We start from the raw sequence: 19508 nt of genomic DNA on the forward strand, positions 1-19508 counted from the left end.
CATACAACAAGCGGCTGGAGGATCTTCATACCCATCCGTGGTGGTTGCAGCCTCCTCAAGATTTGACTAAGAGTCAGTAATGTGCTAAGCTGATGCAACTTTTCCCTCGGAAATGCTTGCTCAAATGATAATGGCAATGTGCATACGCTCCACCAATGTTATTGATTTACAAAAGGGGAAAAAAATGTCTCTCCGTCAAATTACCATACAATGCAGAAATTATGGAAATAGCCAGTAACTAAAGTCAATCCCAAGCTCCTTTGTAGAAAAGTGACCAACGTACTGAATATATCTTGATTCAAATGTCAACATGGTGGAATGCCAAGGATGCTTGCATGAACATCAAAGGGAAGGGTAGAAATAATAATAACTTTGGACGTCACATATGTTGGAAAAGGTATTTATGTTACGATGCAATATCTTTCTGCTTCATTGGTTCAGGTGAACCTGCTTTGAAACTTATGAATAGTCATAAAAGGATATGACTGACTGTAGCTAGATGCACTGAACCTCCATTCATTTACGTTGGAAGGGAAAGTTCCTGTGCTTTGTTGGTGTGCTACGGACATACTCTCATGCTCTTCCTGTGAGCCATTATGAGGAAAATCTATATCCATCTCTGATACTTCTGAGCTGATATTTCCACGGTCCATTATTTTGTTGCTTTCCCATACATATGTGTTCCTAGAAAATGGCTGAAATTTAATTTTGTTTACTTTCTCAAGTTGTTGTCTCTTCTCTAATGGGAAGCCTTCAAAGCAGTTGAAGCACACACAATTGCTGTCTAATCCACATTGTCCAAAGGGGCCATGAGGAGAAATACGGGTATGCTTTACACAATAAACAAGTTGGCACTGACGGCAATAGTGTTTACTAAATCTCATTTTCCAATCTGATAAAGAAAGAAGACGATCAAACCGAAATTTGCATTCCCCAAAATTGCACCTGGAGTCATGCATCAACAAGATAGACCCCAAATTTTAGCCATAAAAATACACTAGATTGAATTATTAACCTTAATGTTATCACCGAGACCCGACTAATCACAAACTCAAATGGCTTTTTTAGGCATTAAAGCCCAGTAAAATTCATGGAAATGTTTAAGAGGACTTACGCATATCGACGTTGTCCCACTGTTTTATTAAACTGCCTAAAGGAACTTGCAAATCTCTTACTGCTGTCATCCTCCACATACAATTTACTCTCCATCCCAGTTATTGGAGGGGTTCCATTCAACCTGGATGGAAGTGACACACAACGAGCATCAAATGTAAAGTCTGAAAAACGCCTTGAGTGCCCCAAGCTAGAATGAAATGTATCAAGACCTCTTGAAGACCCAGTTCTTCTGTTGCACTTTCCTGGAGAATACAATTCATTGCTGTATAGCATGTCATTTTTCCTCTTAATTCTGGCTGAATTATGAAGACTACAAGAGTGAGACTGTCCTTCTGCAGAATGCTGCAGGTAGACCAGGCCTGTTCTGCTTTGTTCATGATTTCCTGATTCCAACTCAAAATTATTTGGTTCAATTTCATCCCTGACACTTCCTCGAGTAGAGAAATTACCAGGACTTGTTTGGAGAAATTGCCTTGAAAAAATAGAGCCACACCTTATAATATCATTAAGAGAACTAGAGAAGATGACTTGCTTTTTCATACTCAACTTAGACTTCATATGCAAGCTTATGTTCTTGTCAATAACATCATTATTTGCAGTTGATGCTAGACTGACATCTTCCTCCATGCTTGTTGCAGATTCAAAAGAGCGACGTATACACTGCTGTCCGTTCAATGCAGCAGTCATCTCCTGAATGTTGCAATCTGCTGCAGTAATTCTTTCAGCATTGCCATACCTGCTACTCTGCCAAGAATAGGTTTTTGAGAGCCACATGTACAGGGGACACATCTTTGCAAGAAGACAATTCAAGGAACCATAAGCTGAATAAAATGTATGAGCGAATCTTCTCAGCAACGAATATTGGCTTCTCTGAGCCTCAACAATCTTAAGGTGAATGCACCCAATAACTTTAACTCTGAAGATAAAGAAGGCAGCTACCATAAAACGAAACAAATAGCTGCTCCTAGACAGGAGGCCAAATAGAACAAGTCCACTGTTGGAAAAATAAGTCCAAAACCATGGTATAATCGAAATAGTCTCCCTGTCATAAATGCCAACTCCAGAGTCTGAAGGATAACAAATGGTAGAAGCTTCAATAGCTTTGAATGGGGAAGATGTCTCTTCCTTTGTCTGCCTGAGGGTTGATTCTTTCCCAGATGATACAGGATCCACTGAGTGACATTGATCTGAAAGCTGACTATATGAAGCCTTGCAGCCATGCAACGACACCCATTCTGAAGGCCCATGGCCACCCCATGCCTGAATTCTGTAAGAATACAATCTGGCCACATGTAACCCAATACTATCTACAAAAGATATTTCTTTTGTATCATTAGTCAAAGATGCACATGAAGAGGATCCAGTGACACAGCGCTGTACGATATATTTATGCAATGGAGGATATCCTGTTGATAAGGGGGGTTTCCATGACACTATTACGGCATTACAGCTGACCACCTCACATGTCAATTCTTGAGGAGGGCCAGGGGTCGCACCTAGCCCAAATATTTGTCTTATTAGAGCTCCAGTGAGTTTTACCCGGTGAAGTGCACTATGCACACCAAGTTCTTGTGTCAAGGTCATGGTTTCCATGTCAATCAAAGCAGGAAAGTCCAACCCATTTATTGCGTTCAGACGGAAAGCTTCTGCATACTGAGGAAGTTGTAACCCGTGGATTATCCAATCTACAACTTGGTTCACAGTAAGCATATTTTGCAGATTACCCTGCCACAGTAAAATCATGAAGAGGCCACTTAGTGCTATCCTTGAAAATAGTGCTATGCCTTATAAAGTCACTACTAACGTACAGAAAAGGAAAGAAATTTCAGCAGTAGCATGTGTAGTAACAGGCAAACTAAGAGTATCACACTTCAGCATTGCTATACAAAACATTTACAGATATAATGTAAAGCAAGAGAGTCATGTCATGAGGTTGAAAAATACAAAAGATTAACATACAGAGCGTGGTAATGGAGGAGGAATGACATGTAAGCATGATTACACAATTGAATCAGCTTTAAAGTTGTGCATCTGTGATCTCATGATTTTCTAACATACCATAATCTTGTGAACCGGAAAGATTGTTCCTCCTTGGTTGATGTCATCAACATAATGGGGCAAGAAACCGGTTCTGCCATCTTTTTTGCATTCGATGAGGTCACCCTTTATGACTTTGTTTTCCGTATTCAATTTACTACCAACAAATGTTGCAAACTGCATGCATAAAAATCCATCCAAGAAAATGATACTTGCTAGCCATTGTTGGAAAGCACAACCAGAGCTGCGAAAGAGAACAAACTTGTTGGTGGCGCCCAGCATCTTTATAACCAAGAAGCAACCCACCTTTATAACCTCGTCCAGTAGAATATCTTTATCCCTGTCTCGATCCAATGAACGGCAACTGCTTTCCACAATCTTCTCAAAACCTACAAACCGAATTTTGTTTGCATAAGGTGGCATAGAAGTCAGACCAGGGAAAAAAGAAGCAAGAAAGTCTCGAAAACAGAAATTGACTATTGACCAGAAATAAAACATTCAGTTTTAATATCAAGCATACCAATTTAAAACCATAGATAGATAGATAGATAGATAGATAGATATATGAGTCAAACCATCCAGTTTGAAGATCAGCTTCAAGGAAGGAGAAGTTCCAGGACAGGATATCAGGAAATCTCAGAACATCTCTCCCAAGGATGATAAAACTCTAAACCAGAAGACCGTAATCGACACACTGTCCAAAAATACCTGATTAGTTCTCAAGCATCGATGCAGAAAAGGCCCTACCATAATCCATTTGAAATGTCTTACGTAACAAATGCTTTGAAAACATTACTTTCCACAGCACCACACAACAGTCACATCTAGAGCCCAGCCCATAGAATACTTCTGGTGTAAAGTTAGACTTCAAACCACGGCATCCTATGCTCAATGAGAGGGAAAGCTAGAGCAAAATTAGCTTTTAATTGTAACTCCTTCCAATGCAACAAAAAGATGTGTAAAGTTAGACTTCAAACCACGGCATCCTATGCTCAATAGAGGGAAAGCTTGAGCAAAGTTAGCTTCTATTTGAAAATCCAATGTAACTCCTTCCAATGCAACAAAAGACTCTGCAAAGATATTTGCAATCATTTTTGAGATTACCTCTACAGCTTGTAGAAAATACATCAGTCATTATTGAGGTTCTTTAAGATAATCTGGGGCAGTCTCCTCATCAGGGTGGCATATGCAGCACCAAGCTAATAGTCAAAGACTTGTGCCCGTTGAGATGTAGAAAAATTCCAGTCATTTTGTTGAAAGTTGCACTAGCAAACACAAGGCAGGAGCTCATGGGAGGGGTCCTATCAAAATCTACACTGCAACAAGTGCTTACACTACAAGGGCAATTCAGAGGGTGTGTATTGGCAGCTGGTGCTGGGAAGAGTAAGTGAGTCCCATTGCACTGTACATGATGGATTCTGTGATTGCCCAGATTGGACCCCTTCCCCTTTCAGAAGGCTTGGCATGGCTTACTAAGCTTCCATGATTCGTATCTTAAGCTAGCTAGCACTCAATTCAGACATAACAATTGTAGTCCATGGTGCAATGGATTGCATTTTTCAACTCCTTGTTCTCGTTGGATACTACTCATATATGAGCCATGCTAGGGACACCAGCTTAAGCCAATCGAAGGAAACAAACTTGTCATTTCTCTCATCATGGTACTAAATTGAAGAACATGGTATGATTGTAGAGATTCTCGTCAGAGTTTCATAAAAAAGATCCTTTTCTGTTGGGATATCTCAAGGTGTATGCCTCAGGCACACCTTATGTTTCTATGTGTGAGTGCTAGAGGCACAGTTAGGTGCCCACAAGCACAGTTAGGTGGTGGAAAAGCCACATAGGATGATTGAGTGAATCTAGGAGCAGATTGAGGAGATGATTGTGGAGCTTTGAGGTCATCAGTGATGTCAGTGACCTTGTATGAGGTGCCTACTTAAGGACCTCTTTCTTCTTCATTCTATAAGCAAGTATTCTGATTTTGTGTCAACTCTACTCTTTCCTTTCAGTGTTCCAACATGGTATCAGAGCCATTTGATCCCCCTTGAGCCCATTTTTGCCACATCATCATCATCATCTTCTTCTTCTTCTTCACCATCTCTCCCTCTTCTTCCAAAAATTTGCTTAAGCTTGTTCTCCTCCGATTCTCAGCCATTTCCCACGCCCTTCCAGCTGAAGATCCACCTAGTTGGGGCGAACTTCTGGCTGCAAGGAATCGACAAATCATTGCGTCTGCTCGTCGCCATTACAGGAAGATCGTCGAAGTTCTCTGCTGCGTTTTCTCTGCGCCTGCTCCTTCTTTGTCTAATTCCTTTCAGGGCAAGCTTCTCCATACCTAGAGCTACCTTGTGCTGAAATCTGAGCAGCAATGGCTGCATATTGAAGGAGAAAACAGAGAAAAACCAGTCGACTTTGTTCAAGAAGGTGAAGGCGACCTGACGCATATTTTCGCCTCTTCTTCCCAGAGGATCTACTGTGGTATACCAGCTTTCTTTTGCCTCAGAAAGCCCCCTTTCTTTTGCTTTGAAGAGTGTGCTATGAGCCCTCTAAGTTCAGCTCTCTAGTTTTGACAGTTTTGACATGCTTTTGAAAATGATGCTACATAAAATGCTACTCTAGCATTTCTGGTCTTTTGAAGTTTTCAATAACTTCACTACAAGTGTTGCTTCAGTTTTGTTTTGACTTGCTAGACCTGGTTGTGATTGGAAAGTGTTTATTTCATCCACTTCTATGAAGCATGTAAAAGGAAGCATCATTGTTTGAAATCTAGTCACTACTATTTGCTTTTCAAGTGCTCATACTTTGGAAGTATTTCAGTTATATTTGCCTTGTAAGAGAGATAGACACTGCCCAATATCTGGGTTAGACCCTCTCATGGCTACCTTATATAATCTTGAGAAGTTCAATGGAAAGGGCTTCCATACTTGGCGAATGAAGGTGAAATTTGCATTGATGCGGGAGAACTTATGGGGACTTGTCAAACCTACTCCTACCACTTCTTCTACGGCCTCCAATGCTGGATAATCTTCAACTCCGACACGACCGGCAAGGGATCCAGCAAGAGAAGAAAAAGCATATGGTATAATTGCTTTAGCTTTGGGTGATGATTACATACATCATATCTCTGACTTGGAGTCTCCTTCGGAAGCATGGCAGAAGCTAGACTTGATTTTTGGTGCAAGCTCTCACATATCTAAACTATCACTTAAAATCTCTTTCTTTGAATTAAAGATGGCAAGTGATACTACTTTAGCTGCTCATGTCAACTATATGCGGAGTCTTATGACTCAATTAGCTTCTATCAACTCTCCTATCACCCCTGATGATGCTATGGCAGTATTACTTAAGAGTATGCCTGAAAGTTTTGATCACATTGTTAGCACTTTGAAGAATCTTCCCAATCCTAACCTTGAAGGCATTATCTCAGCTCTTCAAGAAGAAGAAAGACATATGGAGCTAAGGAAAGGCAATGACACTGCTTATGTTATGAAATTCCAGAAGGGCAAGTATACTCCTTGTAATCACTGTGGAAAGACAAATCACCTTTCAAAAGACTGCTTCAAAGTTAATCCATGCAAGCACTGTGGCAAAAACAACCATAGTGAGAAGTTTTGCAGAGCCAAAGCAAAGACAGAAAATGCAAATCTACTTACAGTGAATGAGCCTCCACAAGAAGAGGCATCTTTTGTAGATTATGCATTTTAAATCATCTCTATGTATGCTCCAGATCTCTCTTTTTATGTCAAGGTACTCAGCCTGGATAGTCCTCCAAAATGAATGAAAATAAACTATTGTGTTGTGTGTGTTTTGTAAACACCTCTGGTCACCTTATGATGTAGGCCATGTGTATGTTTTGTTCCATGGTACCTCCTGCAGACATTGTGTGCATGTACATGCAGGGGAGATAACCAATGGAAGGTCTTTTTGTATCCCTTTTGTTTACCTTACACCCAAGGAAACCCTTGCTAGCATGAGAACCTAGCCATAGATTTATCCTTGACCACCATGAGATGGCATGAGAAACTATGAGACTAGATGTATCCTTGACATAGCCTGAGGCATTTCCTTGAGGGGGGGTTTGTTGGGATATCTCAAGGTGTATGCCTCAGGCACACCTTATGTTTCTATGTGTGAGTGCTAGAGGCACAGTTAGGTGCCCACAAGCACAGTTAGGTGGTGGAAAAGCCACATAGGATGATTGAGTGAATCTAGGAGCAGATTGAGGAGATGATTGTGGAGCTTTGAGGTCATCAGTGATGTCAGTGACCTTGTATGAGGTGCCTACTTAAGGACCTCTTTCTTCTTCATTCTATAAGCAAGTATTCTGATTTTGTGTCAACTCTACTCTTTCCTTTCAGTGTTCCAACATTTTCTAATAGGAGCCTACCTCTGCCAATACATGGAGATCTACATAGCCTAAAACCCTGTCAATCACCACTCACATACCTGAGATGAGGACTCGCCAGGGAGCTAACGTCCATAGGTCACCTCCATACTTGGCAGCTACAGGAATTCTACACCAACCCCTAATTGAGGATGCATCTGTTAAACAGGATAGTCTCCTTTTATGTGAAGAAAGCTAATCCAATTCAGTAAGAGCTCAACTTTGCAGCTGACTCTTATGCTTAGCCACAAACCTTATGCCAACAACTTAAACTAGGTTTGAATCCCTAACTTCCATACCCAAACTTTGATTCTTACTAGCCAAACTTAGATCCTGCTAACAAGCAGAAACATACTCCTAAAAGCTGCCTAATTCCTCCACACAGGCAATAAATAGTATGTCTTAAGTTTTGCCTGAAGTACTAGATTTTTTAAAAGTCGCTCCGGGTGTTTTCACTCATAAAGCATTAGCCCAAATGGTCTTTTGGTTGTAAAATGTCCGGACTTTCTTGGGAGCGGCTTGTTACCATAATTAACACTACCAGTTCAATTTCAAAACACACTGAACACACATGAGCAACATGTTTTCAGCTCAGAGCAGCAACTGCACTCTAAAACAATCACCCCAAATTTGGCTGCCATGCAACGCAAGATTTCAGTAGCCAATGGTGTTCGACAACTAAAATGACAACCAAAAGATCCAAATAGTTAAGAATGCAGAGATAACAATATGTGCTCAAAAACATGTTTCGGAGGTTTTGCAAGTTCCTATTGCAGTCGCTGATTATCCCAACCTTGCCAAACTGGGCACAGCAGCTAAAACTAAGTTCTGCCTCCTAATTCAGTCAGCAAGATTACATTACTGGCAGGCTCCAGGAATGCTATCTGTTGGGTTCTCTTGTGATAAAGGGGGACATAGGTGAGCATGGATAGAAGATCCCTTCTGTGCTGAAAGTCCTGCTTCATTTCCAGTGGGTTGATAAAACACTGCCTTGCGGACTGCAGGGCTAGGGATGGTCTGATCTCACAACTAGCACAGACCAGCCTAGCAGAAATATCAAGTTCACCATCTATGCAGTCAAACATACATATATTCTAGAAGATTGTAGATGTGGTCTCCAAGCCCCATACATATCAGAAGAAAGAATCAGTAGCATCCAAGCCAAAAGAATCCAGTTATTGAGCTAAGTCTTGTTAAAGACATACAAACTGAGGAGTAGAGTGTACTCAATTACCATAATGAAATCAAGCTCTTGGTGGCTTGCAGGAGAAAGCCACGTGATACCTTGAAGATTGTTATCAAACTTAATAAATAGTTATGTCCGTATCAAAGCAGGCGTTCCCTTGAAGACCATGACCTACTCAGGAAAGCACCATTTTGAGTTCCAGCAAATTCTTATAAGCTTGCTACTATTGGCCTTCAATGACCCAGCAGCTAGGCTGGAAAGGTCGTAAAGGAGTGTTGCTTGGCTTGAGGAAAGGGTTTATTGAATCAAAAGGCTTCACCTCCAAGAATGCTTTGAGCACTTGTGCTTAACTCGGTAAGATGGAGATGGCTGAAGCATGGCTTCTGGAACATCTATTGTCAGTCCATCGACACATTGACATTGTTCTCTCTATGATATCAGTAGTTGGGGCATCATATAGAGACACTAAAAGGACAAGGTCATCAAGATCTGTAACGAGCAACAGGACTGAGAAGATCAAAGATATTCAAAACCTGAAGACAAGAAACCCCAAAACAACACTGCCATAATTGGCACGGAACCTTTGCTGGACGTAATAGGACGCTGTCTTATAAGAAAAGATCATAATATATTTGTACCAAGGGCCTTTAAGTCAGTCATGTGAAACCCTTCGATCAGTAAAACTAGTAATACTAGCCACAGCTGGAAATGATCCGGCCATCAGGTCTAATGGACAGTAGTCATGTACGTGTCAGCTCGGTCTTCCACCGTTAAAACCTTGTTGTTCAAAACTAAAACGAGAGAGATAAGGAACAGAGCCAAATCCCCGTTTTTCTTGAAGCTTGCAAAGTCCAATGTAATGCACTCAAATTTTAGCTCTCCCAAACTAGACCAGGAAGCACTCTCATTATGCAGCTGCCCAGAAACTTGACTGATGAAAATCTCCCCAAATCAGCTTAACCAGCATTACTGTTCTGGTCTGACAACACAAAAACAGCATTCGCAGAATAAGTAAAGGTAACCCTTGATGGTCTTAATATTATGCATTGGGCTCGCTTCGCGTAGGACAGTAACTCGTTAGACATCCGGAGTTTCTTCTTGACAGTCGAGCGATCTAAACAATTTGTACAACGGGCAGGGGCTATTTGGCGTCATAAAGTGTACTAGAAAGCATTCACTCTGTGCAATATCAGTTTTTGTTTGCTATTGTGATTCGAAACCACATGGTAGGCGAGACACATGGGAGCTCATTATGAGTTAAGCACCTTGCTTCCTTCAATTCGATGTACATTCTTTCACTGCCTTATCTATTTTGGCTTCGACCTTTCATTTCTGTTTCAAAACCCTTGAAATCCCTCCACTTCAAAATGTGCTAATATACATATTTTAACTGGACATATCGGAGAACTCACCTTTGACTTCAGCACAGTTAGCGTTCCATGCCAGAAGTATCACAACAAGTATTATTTCAGCAAGGCAGGATGACTTTCCGTTGAACGATTGAATTCTGCAATTACCCAATTTTGTTGGACATAGATAGCCTTGCATATCGTCCTACAAGAAGAAACTCATGGTCACACGTCGTGTTGCAAATTAGCCTCCTTTACGAAACTTTGGTGCGTCTAAATTTATTATAACTGGATGGGAGAGACATAAGAAATGATGAAATACCTTTGCTGGCAACAGCTCTTACGAGGGGGAGGATTCCAAATGGGAACGAAGTCACGAGGACAGTAATTTGAGCAGTATGCGAGAGGGGTGAATGATATTTTAATGCAGCTGCGTGAGCGCTGGAAATTCTTGGCCAGTCCCACGAAGTAGTGACATTCTGTTGGCGAATAAAGCCTTCAGTAGTCCATTTATGGAAGTAATAAGTATATTCATCTACCTTCCGTTTGGAACGTCTGCATGGTCCCGACTCCCGTACTTGCCTAGCTCAACGTATCAGCTGCTTTTCGATGTGCCAATCGTGGGAATCAAACCTTCCTGCGCGTCGAACGTCCATCAATGCACCCATTGCTGGAATTTGCACCCGCCAGCATGGCCGTCACGACTGACGGCTGCAGCTGCAGTTACCCGCCTCCGTCACTAACTCAGGTACCTGAACACATCCGAGCCTCATAGAGAAGAATCTACCCACAGGCAAGTCAATGTGCAGGCGGGACGTCCCTTGCCAACCTTGGCGTGCCATGTTTGTGATGTCTAGTCCGAACGTCCCTTCGTGTTGATTTCAGGTGCAACTTTTGATGAGGTCAATAAGATGTTACTCACGATTCATATCAGAAAAGCTACCGACGAAAGGACCTTTCTTCTTCTGCGCTAGGCCACGTACGTTGCTTTGAAACGCTCTCGGTTGTCAGCTCAAGCTTCTCGCTTTCAGCATTGGGAAAGGTCAACTACAGCATGTGGACCAAATATCACTCTCGTCCACAGCAGCTAGCCGACCTTTTAGTGGGTGATCATTATCACTAATTCAACTCATAGTGGTTGAGCTGATACATGCGGAAATCGCTCTCTCTTCCACAGTAACTGATTAATGATCTGATGCATGCCGGAAATCGATCGCTCTTCCACAGACGTGACTGAGATGCTCTGATGTCTTCCAGTACAGTAACTAGAGTGATTGATCTGATGCATGCCAGAAATCACACTCTCTTCGACAGTAACTGATTCTTCCGGGTGTGAAGTTGCGTTCTTCGCAGATTTCGTTCTCTTTCGAAAGCTACCGAAGAAAGCAACGGAGCTTAGAGTGGGAATTTTGTTCTAGTACGTTACTTTTTCTTCGGGAAGCATAGTTTTGATCATTGCTGAGTTGTAGCTTCTTAGAGCACCCATGCACGAGGAGTGCATGCATGCACAAGCATGAGTACTTTTGAAAGGCAAAATAATTTCCTTTAGATTTAAGGACTACCTGCTAGTTGGAAATAGTTGATTAGCCATTGAAATAGTTGATTAGTCATTGAGAGTGCCACATGTGCACAGGATCCCCTCTCTTGCATTCGACTTATTTGTCTTTTGGCAGGCCTCTCGAATGATATAAATTATTATCTCTATTTTTATTTTTTAAAATAAAAAATATCTCTGTTTTTATTATTTGAATAGCATAACTTCAATCTTCGCCCAAAGTAGAAGGAAGTTAGTCACATCTGAAGGTTACAAAAACTACTCTTCATCTTGAAGTCATGCTTAAGCTAATTTGACCGATGACCTAAAGGTGGTTCCAAGTAAATTTAGCGTAAGCACAAGTCGACAATAAATGTTGAACCCTCTCGAAAGCATGCTTGTATAGTAGAAACTAAGGATCGACATTGATAAGTTCTTTCTTATTGGAAGAAATTAAAAAAGGGCCTTTTAAAGAAAGAATAGTGTATGTATGTGTAGGGCGCAGACCTCAAATTACGTGAACATGTACTCTTCAACAATCCTTCAAGCAATTTAGCATACCAAGATTTTGAAAGCAATAGACATCCTTCTACTTGCATTACATAGCTAAAGCTCCTACATTAATTAAGATTCCATTTGACCAACAAATGCTTCCATGTGAACAAGCATCTCCTCTCAATCCAACTCTACCTCGGTAATGAAGCCTACATAGTAGCTCCCTCCATGAAGAAAACTACATCAGACCCTTAAGACTGAAAAGGAAATAGGGATGACAACTTATCCTTCAGATAATCCCAATGTATCGAACGTAACGTTTAGTCCAAAAAGGATAGTGATGATAGCTCATCCTTCCAATCCCAACCTATCCAAGCATATCCTTTAGTCCGAAAAGAAAATAGGGATGAGAGCTATCCTTCCAATCCCAACCTATCTAAACTTATCCTTTCATATGAAAAGGTAATGGGATGACAACTTACCCTTCTAATCCCAACCTATCCAAACTGAGTCCAAACTCAAATTTCACTCCATTGACTGAATCACTCCATGAGGAGTCAATAGACAATAAAGCTACTCCCAAACAATTTATAACATGTAACCTTCAATCTTAATCCTTAAATCAAGACTTGATCAAGATCACCTAATTTACCAACAACTTTAATATAGCTTTGGAAGGGATAGCGTGAACCTACAAACTCCGATATAGGGAACTTGAACTCCCTCCCCAAATGAATCCAATTCGATCTACAAAGCACCAAGACGTAGCCATAGCATGTGCAATGACATAACTTGCTTTTCGTTTCATGATTTAGATAATAAAAGGTATCACGTTAAGATCCCCAAGTCAACCACAAGATAACCACATGGATGTCGCCTCAAGGAGTAGGACTATTCTACATGCACTAGCCCTCTACATGTGAAAAGACTAGGGTCACCTTTCCCATAGGCACTCTAGTAAAAAGAGAGGGATGCCTTTCCCATAGGCACTCGAATCTCCTTGAATTAATAGCAGTGTGCTGATACAAAACTAGCAGGCTGCACCTGAAAGAAAACAAAATCCTTGAATTGATTAAAGGGTATAGAAAAGGTAGAAGAATCATTAATACCCAAGGGTGCGGCCACAAATTTTATGGTAGAGAGAGAGAGAGAGAGAGAGTTTTCGGGGGTGGAGGGCAGCAATAAGGGTTGTGTTGCATAGAGCTTGATATTTTTATTTGGTTTGAAGTGTATATGCCACCATGCTTTAATTCTTTTCGATTTGGGGGACCTATGCCATCATTGTTTATGTCATTGTAGTAAGGCTATGGTCAAATTAAGCTAGCTCCTTCTTTGACAAAATCAAAGGCTAGGCATGACAAGTGCATTTTAATAATAATAGCTGATATTTTGCTTTGCTAAAAAGTTACATGAAATTATGGCAATTATTTACTGTAAAATTTAAAAGTTATTAAATACCATAACATTCATATGGCTTACTCTTTTTTACAAGGAGCTTTGCAAATTGTAATATACATTCACTGGTCCAAATGGTGAGATATACCCAAATAGAAATTTAAAACTACTTGTGAAATTACTCTTTGTGATAGATCAATTTATGAATTATTGACCTATTGATTCACCTTAGTAAATGGTTGAAGATTGATTAGGGGCTTTTTTGCATGTGCAAAAGATCAATTCATGAATCATTGACCTATTAATTCACCTTAGGAAATGGATAGCGACTTGATTAGGGTCTTTCTCACATGTGCAAAAAAATAATTTATGAATCATTGACTTATTAATTTCGTTTATAAAAGGGATATCACAACAACACAAAGCAACTATAGACACGCTTGATAGATGTGCAAAATACCGAGCGCGTCTATAGGCATTGCTTGAATAGAGAAATTACAGGCATGTCTAATAGCACGTCTAATAGCCCGTCTATTTGCATGTGTATTAACACGTCTATTAGCGCGTCTACACTGAGAAAATACAGGCCCGTCTAACATTGCGTTTATCAGTGCATCTATTTGTGAGTGTATTAGTGCGTCTATTTACGTGTCTACACTGAGAATTAGACGCGTATTTAGACACTAAACAGAGAATATAGAAAGTGATATTTTGGTGTATATCATTGCTTTTTAAACATTGCCCATGATTACCAAAGCACATAATTTTAACAAAAACAATAATGCTTTTTTGCAAGCACACATACACAAGAATTAAGTGAGGTGAGGAGAATGAGACAATATGTAAAATAGTTTTGCCAATATCAATGATGGGCTACGGTTCAATCTCATCCTCAATGAGATCAACCCTTGCCAAACTGTCTACTTCAAAATCCAAACAAGTGTTTAGATCTACAAATACATTCAACCCACTACTACTTGTGCTACTCATGTGCTCATCGAAATCAGCATCACCAATGGTAGGCTCATCCTCACGAGTAATGGCCTCAATATCTGTATCTCCTATCTCATGATCATCCTCATCTCTCGTATCACGGTCATCATCACCTCCATGGCCATGATGATCCTCCATACGCTCCATATTAGTAAATGTACTATACATCACTTTGGAACTTGGCATAATAGGTATGACATGCCACCATCTATTATTATCCACCATTGGTTGATAGACAACCTAATTCAAACACAAATACAATCATGCTATTTTCCTTGCATCGAAGGTATCAAATATTTAAAAGCGAGTATTTTTATATGTGTGCATAGTACTTGTTCACATTGTTGCGGTAGTACTAGTGTGTCCTTCCTACTTTGCCCAAACTTTGTGGAGTCAATAGTTACAAAGCCACTTACATGGCATTTGATTGTTGCATTAGGGCCTCTTTCCACCATGTCCTTAAACCACTTTACATCCAAAACAGACACAAAGAAGCGTCGAAATTCAAGCTTAATAATATCTTGGATTATGCCACAATAATCATCCATGGCTCCATTGGCTCCCTCAAAGCTAGCAATGACGCCGCAATCTTGTGTGTTTCTCTTATCATCAATCCGTTGTGTTCGAAAATGCTTGCCCTCACACCATATAGCATTGAACATAGTACACTACACCAAGAAAAAATTAATTAAATAAGTCATCTAAATTATTGACAGCTCCTAACTTATGCATAACATTCTATATACCGACCTTGCTCATGCATCCCCTAGCATACTCCTATTCTTCCATTGTGATATGCATCCCCTCGTCTTTCTCTGCTTTCTCCATTTCATCAAGTAGCCAATCCACATGAATATCCTTTGGAAGTGCTCTTAGATACTGAGGGTATGGCACACGAGATCCGTGGTGTGTACGAAAGAGGGGCCTTTCTTCTTGTCTTCTTGCCTTTGCATCCTCGTATCTTGTCACCCATCTTTTCATCACATCACTATTAAGCACACAATAGAGGTTGGTACTATTATGCAACTCCATGTCTATTAGTTTGTTGCATCCTTTCCCTTGAGACACAATAGAGGTCGTCCTTAGGTCTTCATCATCTCTCCATAGTCATGGGAGAGAGCTATCCACATCAACAAGAGACTCAAAAATATATACAAGTGACTCTTGTACCAACCAACCCTTGGCCATGCTACCTTCAGGTCTTGCATTTTGTCTCATGAAGCCCTTCAAGGTCTTCATGAAGTGCTCGAGGAAGAACAACCATTGTGCATGTATAGTACCGCATATAGCAATCTCATCCACCAAATGCACTATAAGATGTGGTTGGCTTATGAGAATAGAACGTGGAAATGTCTCCTCCACTAAACAAACCACCTCCACTGACATAACTCGAGCATTCTCAACCATGGTGGGATCTATTTCCTTTGAGCTCACATACCTAGAAGATGAAAAAGTACACCATATTAGCAATATGAACACCTTGCATGGAGCATTGATACGCATCATATTTTGTATCATGTAAAGTACCTCACAAGCTCGCCCATCTTGTAAATACAATCTTTCACGTTGAAAGGAAAAAGATATCATGCACATAAAATACTTACTTAGAGCATCTTGTGCCAATCATGAGATTTCAAGCCATATAATTGCTCTACACCTCTTTTCTTGCTCTTTGTACAGGCTCCCTTCAAACACCTCATGCATCCAGTGGGAGTACGAATTGTAGTAATAGCGCGCTTCACCACTGCCATCTCTAGCTTTGATAACCTCCACGGTGCACGAGGTAAAAAAACATGCCCATTTGGTCTCTCTTGTGGCCAAGCTTCATGCATCCTCCCTGTGGTACGTAGATCCTCCCTTATGCCTACGGAATCTCGTGTCCCATTCAAATGCTCCCAAATGGTAGATGCCACATTCTTGAAGATATGCATGGGATCAAGCAAGTGATTGATCTTGAGGGTGGGACCAATATGGTAAACGATAAAAGATGGAGTATCTAAACAAAAGCTGGTGTTAGTGGGCAATCTTTATTTCCAACCAATATAGCACACAATAGTTACAAACCCTTACCGGCTCATGCCAAGTGGTGGAGGAGTCATGGAACTGTCCCAAATTCTCATCCAATCTTCCGTAGTGAGTGATTGTGGGAGGACTTCATTCCAAGGGGCAACATATCTAGGATGATCAGGTGGGAGAAATCGATGGTGATTCTCATAGATGACCTTATTCAATGCGTCTGCCCGTGAGGCAACTAGCGAAGGACCACAAACAGGACATGCATGATAACCCAATGTAGTCAGGCCTAGATAATAGATGCAATTAAGAGTTGAAGGTGGGTTTAGGGTGCCACATCCTTTGCCTATTCATAATTAGAAGTGCAATGCTTACCTGAACACTCGCCATAGCCTGGGAAGTCATGCATCGTCCACATCAAGACTGCTTTGCAGTTGAAGTCTCGTGACGAGGGAGGCCTGCTAACATCATGCACCTCGATACCTCTCCAAAGTATCTCTAGCTCGTTAATCAAAGGCTCCAAATAAACATTAGGATTTTTGACTTTATGTTTCCTTGGAATTAGAAGGGACAGCATAACATGTCCTTTCTTAATAACCATAGAGGGTGGAAGATTATAATTCACCAATATCACTGGCCATACACTATAAGAGGTGCTTTTGAGACCAAATGGGTTCACATCATCCATACCCAATCCGAGTCTCAAGCTCCTAGGTTCTTCCTTGAAGCTTGGCCATGTGTCTTCAATATGCTTCCACGCAGGAGAGTCTGCAAAAGTTCTCCACTTGCCATCGGACAATGTCGTAGAACCTTACGAGGCATGTCCAAAGTTTTGAGATCTGCTCTATATCTTGCCTCTCCACAAGTAGGGCACTCTCTTACATCCTTATGTAGTCCATGAAACAAAACGCAATCGTTGACGCATGCATGGATGCGCTTGTAATCTAATCCTCCAAGAGAGGTCACATGTTGCCCTGCCATATCTCTTGAGGTCGGTAATTTATTCTCCCTTGGAAGCATTTTACACAATAGCTTGCACGTGAAGACCATAAATGAGGAAAAGCATTCGAGTAATTGACCCACTAGCATAATTCACCATGTTTGCAAAATAGACTTTAAAGCTTACTTGAGTAATGCATTCAAACATGCATTGCTCCATCCATAGATGGTTTGCAAGTTTAGTAACTCAAGGGAGGCACGTAGAACAAAGAATGTGCACCCCTCAAACAGTGGAGTCGATGCTGCGGTAAAAAGATTGTCCTATCCAGCTATCATCCCTCCCTTCGAATTGATGGACATATAAATCCCGCACCATGTCATCAAACAGCTCCTCCTCCATGGCTTCATGAGGTAATGGCGGAGGGCTACTATCACCATCACTCCATGCATCCGTAACAGTCCCTCCTGAAGATCCCACCTGAGATCACCGACGCTTCGCCTCCTCATGGCGAGCATAGGGCAACATATGCGGGTGTGGCACTGCATCTTGTATCAAATTAAAACAGGATCATAACTCAAACATATGAACACCCATAGTATCTCAATCAACCTTAAGTAACTCTTTAACACTTACCATGTTTGCGGTCGCATCCCATTCTCCATACTTTGAGATGTGATTGAGTGTAATCCTGTGTGCACGATACATGTTTCCTCGACATCGATCACACATACATTTGATTTTTTGCTCCAACCACATTTCGCGATGGTGGATACGGAGGGATTCATCCTCATTGGAGCTACTTGTTGAAGATGAAGACATCCTACAAACAAACAACCCAAAAATATTTGCTTTTCTTCAAATATTTAATTTTAAAACTCTGTGGCACGCCTAAAACCGCGTCTGTCTGTTCTGTGGTGTGCGTCTATAGGCACGTCTAAAACTGCGTCTACTCTATGTATTTAGATGCGGAATTACACACGCTTATAGATGCGGTTTTAGATGCGACTATAGACACGGTTTTCAAATCTAATTTTAGCGCACTTGCTTTACTTTTCTTCACATAAGCTTCGCGCGGCTTGCTTGCTTTGTTATTAACAGATCCACAGTCTGACACTTAAGAGAAAGGCACCCACACTTACTTCTAGGCTTACACTTAAGAGGAAGGCACCCACACTTACTTCCAGGCTTACACTTAAGAGGAAGGCACCCACACTTACTTCCAGGCTTATAGGAGAAGAGGGTTCAGAGGGAAGTAGCAAGCTAAGGGTGTCCACTTTTTGTTCACTCCCCAATCCTTAGGAGGTGGAAAAACAAGCTTTTTAGCACACAAAAATGCAAATCTCACCTACTTCCCTATGGATCTAGTCTTTGAAGTCTTCAGACACAACATCACACTTGCTATTGTGCACACAATTGTATAGTCTGATCGAAAATTCGATGCACATATAAAAAATTTCTTTGTGTCACACGGCATGGTTCCAGGGTGGTCACACCTTTGTCATGAACAGAGAGTGTCATATTAAATTCTAAATTTCTCACTCATTTTAGATTAAATGTTATTGAAACTTTGTAGGTGGTCTCTTTACATTATGTAGAGCATAACTTGATTTATTGGTAATTTTTTGAATGATTTATCTAATTATAAATAATTATTTATAATAAATAAAGTCATAAACTGCATGCATTTTAGTAGCACACCACATTTTTTTAGTATTTTGAATAATTAAGCAAATCCAATTTGGTGGAAGGTTAGTAGGCACATAAGGGTGTGTGGTTGAATCATCAAATCCCAAATCCAATGATTAGATTTAGGAAGATTGAAGTTTAATTTTTACTTTTACTCCTTAGAGGATCAACAAAGAATATTAAAAATAAATCTAGTAATTCTCAAACATGACCAAACATTTCAAAAATGTCAATATTTTTAGTACTCTGCATAATGAATAAGAGGAGAAAATTTTGGTTAAATTTGAGTAAGGGAAACATACGATATGGCCTCCAAGAGTGAAATCTCCCTTCTATGGGGGAAAAAGGGCCACCCAAGCCTAATACCAAGACAAGGTAGG

General features: G+C 40.7%; 1 protein-coding gene across 1 annotated transcript; it reads right to left on the reverse strand.

Annotated features, from left to right (window-relative positions):
* Window positions 1–297: 297 nt before the first annotated feature.
* Window positions 298–10740, reverse strand: LOC147896864 (uncharacterized). Its single transcript, XM_087381167.1, has 8 exons — window positions 10706–10740; window positions 10395–10568; window positions 10136–10230; window positions 9685–9837; window positions 3460–3542; window positions 3175–3330; window positions 1115–2841; window positions 298–945 (listed from the first exon to the last, which is right to left on the reverse strand). The coding sequence occupies exons 1-8, from the start codon at window positions 10738–10740 to the stop codon at window positions 438–440; spliced, it is 2931 nt and encodes a 976-aa protein (XP_087237293.1). The 3' UTR covers window positions 298–437.
* Window positions 10741–19508: the final 8768 nt, after the last annotated feature.

The sequence above is a fragment of the Dipteris shenzhenensis genome, chromosome 11 (assembly GCF_047967505.1).
Source record: "Dipteris shenzhenensis isolate YYH24624 ecotype China chromosome 11, Dip_SZ_1.0, whole genome shotgun sequence".
Taxonomy (NCBI): Eukaryota; Viridiplantae; Streptophyta; class Polypodiopsida; order Gleicheniales; family Dipteridaceae; genus Dipteris; species Dipteris shenzhenensis.

Bases quoted from the DNA above. Each gene is read 5' to 3' on its own strand.
- LOC147896864 (XM_087381167.1), bottom strand. From the start codon at position 10,740: ATGGGTGCATTGATGGACGTTCGACGCGCAGGAAG. The intron at 10,231-10,394 runs GTATTTCATCAT...GGGTAATTGCAG, and splicing joins AAGAGCTGTTGCCAGCAAAG to AATTCAATCGTTCAACGGAA. The intron at 3,543-9,684 runs GTTAAGCTGATT...TTCGGTTTGTAG, and splicing joins AGACCAGAACAGTAATGCTG to GTTTTGAGAAGATTGTGGAA.